Source organism: Gossypium hirsutum, chromosome D05 (assembly GCF_007990345.1).
Source record: "Gossypium hirsutum isolate 1008001.06 chromosome D05, Gossypium_hirsutum_v2.1, whole genome shotgun sequence".
In the NCBI taxonomy this organism is placed as follows: domain Eukaryota; kingdom Viridiplantae; phylum Streptophyta; class Magnoliopsida; order Malvales; family Malvaceae; genus Gossypium; species Gossypium hirsutum.
In genome coordinates this window covers 31,869,506-31,879,158 of record NC_053441.1, presented here as the reverse complement: position 1 = coordinate 31,879,158, position 9,653 = coordinate 31,869,506, and the positions used below count along the sequence as shown (strand labels likewise).

General features: G+C 34.0%; 2 protein-coding genes across 4 annotated transcripts; one reads left to right on the top strand and one right to left on the bottom strand.

The window, feature by feature from the left end:
* Nucleotides 1–291: 291 nt before the first annotated feature.
* On the bottom strand, nucleotides 292–4,277 carry LOC107904219 (serine carboxypeptidase-like). The gene is made up of 9 exons (NM_001326932.2): nucleotides 3,905–4,277; nucleotides 3,087–3,255; nucleotides 2,792–2,911; nucleotides 2,526–2,669; nucleotides 2,265–2,415; nucleotides 1,964–2,052; nucleotides 1,165–1,423; nucleotides 734–867; nucleotides 292–643 (listed from the first exon to the last, which is right to left on the bottom strand). The coding sequence occupies exons 1-9, from the start codon at nucleotides 4,234–4,236 to the stop codon at nucleotides 518–520; spliced, it is 1,524 nt and encodes a 507-aa protein (NP_001313861.1). The 5' UTR covers nucleotides 4,237–4,277; the 3' UTR covers nucleotides 292–517.
* Nucleotides 4,278–4,733: 456 nt separating this feature from the next.
* LOC107902472 (probable protein arginine N-methyltransferase 1) lies at nucleotides 4,734–8,688 on the top strand. Of its 3 annotated transcripts, XM_041094706.1 has the most exons (7): nucleotides 4,734–5,108; nucleotides 5,328–5,568; nucleotides 5,873–5,979; nucleotides 6,402–6,578; nucleotides 6,825–7,157; nucleotides 7,319–7,406; nucleotides 7,568–7,638. In XM_041094706.1, the coding sequence occupies exons 3-6, from the start codon at nucleotides 5,952–5,954 to the stop codon at nucleotides 7,321–7,323; spliced, it is 543 nt and encodes a 180-aa protein (XP_040950640.1). In that variant the 5' UTR covers nucleotides 4,734–5,108; nucleotides 5,328–5,568; nucleotides 5,873–5,951; the 3' UTR covers nucleotides 7,324–7,406; nucleotides 7,568–7,638. The 3 variants fall into 3 exon arrangements, with proteins under 3 accessions (XP_040950640.1, XP_040950639.1, XP_016686002.2); XM_041094705.1 differs by lacking the exons at nucleotides 4,734–5,108; nucleotides 5,328–5,568; nucleotides 5,873–5,979; nucleotides 6,402–6,578 and adding exons at nucleotides 7,826–7,976; nucleotides 8,094–8,688 and having other exon boundaries at nucleotides 6,825–7,106; nucleotides 7,568–7,683; XM_016830513.2 differs by lacking the exons at nucleotides 4,734–5,108; nucleotides 5,328–5,568; nucleotides 5,873–5,979; nucleotides 6,402–6,578 and adding exons at nucleotides 7,826–7,976; nucleotides 8,094–8,688 and having other exon boundaries at nucleotides 6,898–7,115; nucleotides 7,568–7,683.
* Nucleotides 8,689–9,653: the final 965 nt, after the last annotated feature.

Here is a 9,653-nt window from a genome sequence, read left to right as displayed (position 1 = left end):
TCTTTGCCATTGTTCCACCGTGACCAGTAGGAGCTGTGTCAAGGTTTACACATCAGAGCCTTCAGTGGTTCATATTACCAGCAGGGGCAGATAGTAACAACTTATTTAAAATCTGAAACTATTTATTATCCACATTAAATTTAAATTTAAATTTAAATATTAGTGAACCCAAATTAAATGTATTATTTATTGGATATCCGAATTTGTTAAATATCTTAAATATAAAAATTTTAAAAAATAAAGTAATTTTAGATATCCTAATTCATATCCAAATCCGAATTTGTATCCAAATTTATTATCAACAAAAGTTCTTTGATTCATATCAGTAGGTAATGTTCTTTTCAAGGTAAAAACAACAACAACATGATGAACATGAAGACAAGGATTCTATTGCATCCCCATGGAAATATTTACAGGTACTCAAAGAAACTACGCAGAAAGTCCAGATATTTTACACTATGCTTATTCCCATTATAAAGGCCAACAAGATTTGATTCTAGCACTGAAGTAATGGAACTCACATCTCGGCAACCAGTTTCTCTGAATCACTGGCGTCAGATAGTGTACCCTTGGTCCACCTTTTCAGCATCTCCAATGCTGCCTTGGGCTGGTCCATAGGAACCATATGACCCGCATCATGAACCTGTTTGAATATCATGTAGTTATATCAGCACCACTGCAAAGTTGATCGATATAACTATAGATTAAATAGACAGGTTGGTAGAGAGATGACCTTAAGGAAACCAAGAGCTCCATGAGTTTTCAAGACTCCGGCTTCTGCACCATCTACTATGAAAGGAACCTCAGGAGATGCTACAAACTCCTTCTGACCAGACCATTCCATTGCATGAACCCATCTTGAATTGCCTGTTAAAGTAAATTAATATGACCAACTATAAATCACCAAGTAATTTGCTTGATAATATGCTCCTGTGTTGCTCTAACTCTTCGTTTTTCTTGAAATAATTATGTTTGACACTCATATCCAATCCATACAAATAAGGTAAAAGGTATGAGGATATGACCTTTCAAAGACCTTCCAAATACACGAAAAAACTTGTGGAAAAAATAGTCATATGAGACACTCATATCTAACATTTCGACCTGAATCCAAATAACGTAGATATGCTCTTAACCCTAGAACATGAAACAGAAAATACTTACCAAGCCAGTTGCAGATGAGATCATATTCCCCAGCATACACGAGAAGCTTGATTCCGTCCTCGAGGAGAACAGGAATGCCAACTTCGAGATTCCTCATCCAGTCAACCAGCATGGCCTGATACACAGTAGGGCTGCAGGACACGAAATCTATATTCCCAACACCAAGGGCATCCCTAACAGATTTCTTGTTCAGAAATGACTCCATGTTTGAGAAGTCATAGCAAAGGCTCCCTTCACATTTCTTTCTAACGTCATAGTACTGCAGATGGAAAAGATTAGTGCATCTCAAATTTCACTCAAAGAATCACATCAGCAACTCATAATAGGTATGTTTAACAATGGGAAGAATTGCTGAGGAATCCTTTGCATGGAAATTTAGAGAAAAGCATAACATCAATGACATAAAGATCAATATCAGGCCCTACTCTATCACTAATAAAACTGTTCTCTTGTTTTTCTTTTTTTCTTTTCCCATCAGGCAAATTCTATTGTTTACAGAAAAACATTTCTCTAGACATTTTATACAAAGGATAGTTCAATACTGCTAGGAAATGAAGCATGATCTACTTTACAAGAATTATAACCAAGACAAGAATGAGCACAAACCATATATGCAGATATTTCATAATATCAATGTGTTTCTAACTGTTAAAAGGTAATTTTTATGTGTCACCTGAGCAAAGCAAATAACTGAATAAAATAATAATATTGTAAAAAAGATGACAAGCCATGGTTCCTTGCCTCCTCCCCAATCAAGACACCAAATCAAATTTTAAAAAAGGAAATTCATGTCTCTTACATTTGTATCGCCAGCAAGTGCCATGATGCCATTGAATATGTTATTGCAGACAAAATATGAAGCCATGCAAGAGATTGTTCCATCAGTGCCTGAAAATTTTTTCATTTCCGAAAAGGAAAAAGTGTTCAGGAGATAAGCAGCAATGGTTTAAGCTGAGATATATATTCATAAGTTAGAATAAAAGGTTGAAAAAACGTTAACAAACTATCAACTGCTATATCCAAGCTATAAGTTTGAAACAACAGGGCTAACATTAGAGAATGTTCTAGGCAAGACAAAGCCCTTTCAGATGCAAAATTACCGCAAAGCTTTATTGCCATTTCACAAACTGGGACCAGCTTGTTGATACGATCATGGTCAGACTTCTTAATTACCCCCATATCTAAAGCATAATCTGTGTAAGCTTTATACTGGATTGCAGGGTCAGTCAGGCCATTACCAATAGCAAATCCCTGTTAACCACATTGTAGTTTAAGTAAGCAAAAAGAAATAATTCCACACAAATTGTAGATTCAAGAAATTAGAAAGTAACATGTAAAAGATCATATAATTAGTAACATGCCTTAAGATTTATATGAATTCCCTCCTTGGCTTTGTTTCCTCGGTGGACTCGAGCAGCAAAAGCTGGAATGTAATGCCCAGCATATGATTCTCCAGTTATAAAAAAGTCATTCTTTGCAAACTCAGGGTGCTCCGCAAAGAATGCCTAACATAATAAAAGAAAGAAAAAGCCCAGTCAAAACAACAAATTTTCACACTATTGACTATAAATAATTCAGTAGATAGCTAACACTTAAGCTAAAATCATATTCCAAGATAAACAGACACCTGCAAGAAATCATATAGGTCATTGCTAACTTCATCTTCATTATGACGAATGTCCCTTTGGTCTGAACTGTAACTAAAGCCAGTACCAATAGGTTGGTCCACATACAGAAGGTTAGAAGCCTGCAATACAAAATGGAAAATAGGAGAAATAAGGGAAAGAAAAGGTTCATCACTCATTAGTATCTCGAAGTTAAAGCTTTTTAATATTACATTAATATCAGAAAGATTAGAAATTAATCATTAATTGCGCAAATACCAAATGCTAGAGAGAGAAAAATATCAAGAAGAAAAGTACCTTGTCCCAACCATATTCATTCCAAACAAGAGACATGTTATCAGCAATGGTGAAAGGGCCATTTTCATAAAACAAAGCCAATTCACTGCTACAACCTGGCCCTCCAGTCAACCAGATTACAACAGGGTCCTTTTTGCTATTGCGTGATTCGAAGAAGAAGTAGAACATTCTGTCAAAAACAAGATGTTAACCCACTACAAAGGTAGTTAATTAATGCTATGATTAGGAAGATGAAATTGAAGATTTGGATTTCGATGTCATTTGCTATATACATTTATGAGAAAGATCAGCATAAATAAAATAGTTGAGATTCAATATGATTATATTTGAAAAGTATAAAAACTTGAACTTCAAATCGCCAAATATCTAAAAGAATTTCAAACTAGTCACTAAATAAGCATCTAAAAATTCCATGAATTTGAGAAATAATCATGGATATTATGTTTATGTGTTTTATCAGACACATTATTTTCAAAAATCCAGATCCATCTTTTGAAATCAAAGTTCCCCAATCCTACCTAGTATTTTCCTCTTTAACTGGAAACACAATAATAAAAAAGTCATTGACTGGATAAAGTATAAACTCATAATAGAACATTAAATAAAGAATGCAAGTGCAGTTTTAAAGTTTAATTAGCAACATCAGAAGGGAGCTGAAATCTGGAAAACATTGTGATCGTGCACTTCATTGAGTTCACTAATTAAGATACCAAAATAACTAGAACTCAACGGCCTCCGAACTCCCCACCCAATGAAACAGAAAGACACTGAGAAAATGACCCAAATGAAAGAAATGGTATTTCTTCTTCTTCTTTTACCTGGCATCATGAGAATTAGGAAGCTTGTAATACCCAGCATGGTGACCCAAATCCTCAAAGGAAACTCCACCGGGCACTTCCAAAGTTGGGAACTTGAACCGCTTCTCCACCAGTTTGGGACCCTCCGGCAACGAAACCCGGTGTTCGTCAACGACATTGACTTCCCCTTTAGGAAACAAATTCAACTCCCTAATCAGCTTCTTCGCATGAACCGACGGGAAACTGGAATCGGTGAGACGTAAGTCGGCTGTGATGGAGGAATCGGCGGCGGAAAAAGAAATGAGACAGAGAAGGGAAAAGGAAAATAGAAATAAAAGTTGGGGTTTCGCCATTTTTCTGGTTTTTCCTCTTCTTTTCTTTTAGAGAGAGAAGTGAGGAGAAAGTAGCAAGGGAAATGGGAATATATAAGAAAAGAATGGGGTAACTGACAGTCTCACTTTGAACTTAACGGGGAATGGTAGTTTTCCTTCTTTTTCTTTTGGGGGTGATATTTGATATTTCATTTTCTTTTATATCTATATCATATATTTATACCTCTGGAATGTTTTAAAAAATTGAAAGTACAAGTGTTAATACTCCTGATGAAACTACTTCATACCTCTGGAAACATTTGTATCAAGTATTTACTTATATCTCTAGAAATACTTGTATTAAGAGTTAGATTGTATTTTGTTAAGCATTTTATTTAAAATTTTATTCATTTATACAATTAAAACAATAACACTATGTTTGGTTGGGTGTATTGGCTAATCCAATACACCCCTAATCGGTGGCCCCACCCAATCCCCCCTCATTCCTATGTTTGGTTCATACTATTGCCTAATACAGGCCTATTACATTACGCCCCTAATCCCCGAAATTCTTTGTTTTGTAATCCCTGCCTCCTCCTCAGATTACATCCGTTTTACATCTCACGCCCTGATTTGCCCTCCCAACTCGAAATCCACCTCCAGCCTCTCCCTCCCAACATCAAACAGCAGCTGCGAGCGAAGTCACCTCCACCCGACTCCACCGTCTCAGGTCTCCGGCCCCATTGTTTCGGTAAGTGCTTTTTCACTGTATCTTTCCATCCTCTTGTTCTGGGGTGTTTTTACTGTATTTCCCGTTGTGGGTTGTGATGTTCATGGCTGCTTTCTTTGGGTTTTTTGGCTATGCTCTTCAATGGCTTGTTATCAAACAAATCATTTCCCTGCCTTATTTCCTGGTTAGTTCTCCATCTTTATAGACTCTTTCATGGTATTAGTAACTTTGATAGACTTAAATTGCCTGGTTTCTCTTCTTCCTGGGATTTCTAATCTGTTCTATTTTTTTACTGAATTTTGCAGTTTTTTTTCCTTCCATTTTCTTTAAATTATTTATTCTATTTTCAGAATTTGCTGCTTTTGTAAGTTTAATTTTTTTTTATCTTCGTTTCCATGGGTAGGTTGGGGGGTTAGTGGAATAATTATATACTGAACCTCAATCCATACAAAATCAAACATTAGAACACAATGTAAAGAGATTGTAAAGGAAGAAGCGCCATCGTCCTCCTCCGGTGTCGTTCCTGCGGAAAGCCGTCCTTTTGGTAGCCTGAGAGGCGTTCAATGGCGTATCAATCTTGGGATTCTACCTCCTTCTTCTTCAATTGATGATCTTCGTAGGGTAACTGCTGATTTTCGCAGAAGGTAACCATTTCATCTTTACCTTTTCCTTTTTTTTTTAAATCCTAAGAAAAATTTAGCATCAGAGTGTGAATTTTTAAATTACAGCTTCTTTTTTTATTGTACGGATTACCTAAACTTGATTTAATTTTTTTTTTCTAATTTTATATCCATTTTGTTCATATTTTTATAAAGCATTTCAGCTAATTCTAGCTTAAATTTTATTTAAAATTGATAACTTTGTATCTCTCTTAGATTGTTTCAAAGAACATTGTTTTCCTTAATTAAATTACAATTTTTTTTTTGTAAACTAACTTCATGAATTTAGATATGCTGGTTTGAGAAGGCAACTGTTAGTGGATCCACATGTTCCCAAGGATGGAGCAACCAATTCCCTTGATCTTGTTATGGATAATCCACTTTCACAAAACCCAGGTAATTGTAATGTTTATGCTTTCTTTTTTGCTGTATTGCTTCGATTTTTAGTTCATTATTGATTAAATTAAACAATTTGCATTGTTGATCCATCAGCTTTTGTTTTAACTAGTATTGTTGTTTACTCCTTGTTATGTTATCTTGATTAATGTTGAATTCATATGGACAGTGATTATGGGTCCAATGTCTGTTTCGATTTCATAAAATGGAGAATCTCTTTTCCTGGATTTACACCTTATCATGGTTAGTTGGCTTTTTCGAGCCAGGAATTGTAACTGAACTTTGTCAATGGAAAATTAGATCGCCCTGAATGCTTGGAATATTTCTTCTATGAGCAAATTTACTATGGTTTCGACGTATTTTATGATTTTAGGTGTTTTTTGCTTGATCTATAGTTAAACCATAGTGAATTCTTCATGCAGACAGCACCTGGAGTCAATACTTTCGGAATGCTGAGCTGGAGAAAATGGTTAACCAGGATTTATCACGATTATATCCGGAGCATGAAAGCTACTTCCATACTCCTGGATGCCAGGGTATGTTGAGGCGCATACTATTGCTGTGGTGTCTTCGACACCCGGACTGTGGTTACAGACAAGGTATTTTTCTTAACTATTCTGCATGCATGTGTTATATAATTTCATGCTATCTCGCTGTAGGTTTTGGAAAGCTAAATCAGCAATGCCTTGCAATTCTAAATATTGACTGTGTTTTCACGATTTTGAATCTGAATGCTTTTAGGGTAATTGGAGTTGGTAATTCAAATTTTATTCCATAGTATGGAATGAAAAACTTGAGGCGTCAAGCTGGCACTTTATCTGTTTCCCTTACTTGTTTATTTGTAGGAATGCATGAACTCTTGGCTCCTCTTTTGTATGTTCTTCATGTTGATGTCGAGCGACTGTTGGAAGTGCGGAAGCTATATGAAGACCTCTTCATTGACAAATTCGATGGATTTTCATTTGAAGAAAATGGTGTCGCTTACAATTTTGATTTTAAGAAGTTCGCAGATTCCGTGGAAGATGAGATTGAATCTCAGGGCAATTCAAAGCAAGTTATGAGTCTTTATGAGCTTGATCCTGAGTTACAAGCGGTTGTATTGCTAAGTGATGCTTACGGAGCTGAAGGTGAACTCGGTATTGTCTTGTCTGAGAAATTTATGGAACATGATGCCTACTGTATGTTTGATGCTCTGATGATTGGGGCACATGGTTCAGATGCTTACGGGCTGGGCCTTTTAAATTTATTTTTACTCTTGCTCATCAAAGCAAAACTTTTGTTGGGTTCTTATAAGCTACATTCTTTACAATCAAAGTTCTTATTCCTTCGCCCGTGTCAGGTTGATGATGGAGTTGTGCTACCAGATGAAGCTTCTCTTTACTTGACAGCAATTGAGGATGCCGAGTACAAAGACGACAAGATCGAATGTGAGTATAACAGACTGCTAAATTGATATAAATCTAGGTATTCATGTTCATATGTATTTGTATAACTTTCAACGAGTTTTTCTATTGTGTTTCATTGCAATTCAACTTTTTGTATTCTTATATATACCCCATCTTTTCTACATGGCATCATCTTGCTACAGTTTGGAATAATGTTTATGGCTTTGACATGAGTTGTATAAAAAAGCAAGCTATGATGGAACCTCTTGTTGACACGGTTGACCAGAAACAAATTGTAACAAATTGCCACCTTCTCAAGGTGAGAAAATACACAAGCATATTCCTGTATGTATGTATATATCATTGGGTATCTATATATATGAACACTTATTGGAAATTATTTTACAAAATAATGTGTTTGGAGTACAACTGAATTATTTATTTTGGTTTTCTGGTTTCAGACAATGGATATTTCTAAGATGGTTCTTGGGGATGCTTCTTTCACTGCACCTTTCAAGCTTATTGCAGAGCGTGATGATTACATCCATGCTTTCGTTGCATATTTTGATGTTTCGTTTACCAAATGCCACAAATTGATGGGTTTCTCTACAGGTTTGTATCTACATCAAAATTCTCCATCCTTTGTCCTTTCCATTTTATCTACGAATAGAAATCAGCAAGCCAGCCTAGAAGAACTTTGCCTTGGCTAATGGCAAATACAAAATGCAGGAACAAGATCGCGAGCTACCCATTGGAAGCAAACAGTCCTATATCTAGAGGATGTGTTAACCATCTGTGAAGGGGAGACAATAATTGGGAGCATGACTGTTGCACCAAACAAGAAGAATCCCCGAGACGTTGATATAATGGTTAAATATTCATTGAGCGGACGACGTTGTGTGGTTTCGAGAGTTCAATTCTATAAGATGCGCTGATTTTGTTGCAGAGTATTTCATCACCACTACTAGCTGTAGGATATCTTGTTTGCATGTTCCTCAAATGTTTCACCAACATTTTTTTAATTCCTTTTCTACTTTCTTTTTTCTCGAAAGGTTTTCCCTGAGAAAGAAAAACACATAAGATGCATGTACTTCATTAACTCAATCCAACTGTTTTCTTCTTATGTATGCTTCATATTGAGTCTTGTGTTTTGTGCTGATGTGAGGGAGCATATATACAAATGACATTGGATGTATGACATAGGACTAAATAGATTTTGAGCTTTGACAAGCTGCTTATAAGCATTGTTTCTTATAGAAGAAACACATTATTGGAGAAAGCTTTTGAATCTCCCAACTATTGGATTTGGGTTTCTTTTTGACAATTTGTTTATTGTGCTTTTGTTTAGATGATGAGAAAGGAAAGTCAAGAATTATATTTACTCGTTAAGTTAAATGAAGATATTTGTAATTTAAAAAAATAAAAATTCAATATAAATTTAAAATAAGAGTTTAACTAAAAAATAAGAGTTAGTGGCAAAAATTAATAAAATTTAAATTTTAGTGGTAAAATTCAATAACATAAAAATTAAGTTACAAATTTACTCATTTTTTAAAAAAATAACGGCAAATATAAATAAAAATAAAGTACAGTGACAAATTTCAATATTTATCTATAGTATGATGATAAATTATATATTTTTATTAACTTATATTTAATAATAATTATGTTAAATTATATTTTATAGTATTATATATTATGATTTTAGAAAATTCATATAAGAATATTTAATATTAAGAATTTTATTAAATCATATATTTTAATTAAAATATATTTAATATTAATTATTTCAAATTATATTTTATAGTATCATATATTATGATTTGAGTAAATTTATATAAGAATATTGATTATTAAGAATTTTATTATAAATTATATATTTTAATTAAAATATATTTAATAATAATTATGTTAAAATATGATTAAATTATTTATTACTGATAATAATAATCTTATTAAAATTTAAATAACAATAACAATAATCATTTACCAAAACAATTTTATGCTAAGGGTATTCTAGTCATTTTAGTTTTTTCCATTATGCTATTACACCTCTATTCCATTCAACCAAACACAAGATTACTATTACGCCTCTATTCCATTACATTCAACCAAACAGTAGATTAGCTATTACACCTCTAATCCAATACACCTCTAATCCCAATACACCTCTAATCCAATACAGCGAACCAAACGCACCCTAAGTTCTCATATATTAATATGAGGTACATATAATACGTCATAAATTACCATTGGGTTAATCCGTCAACTATGTCAATTTTAAAAAAA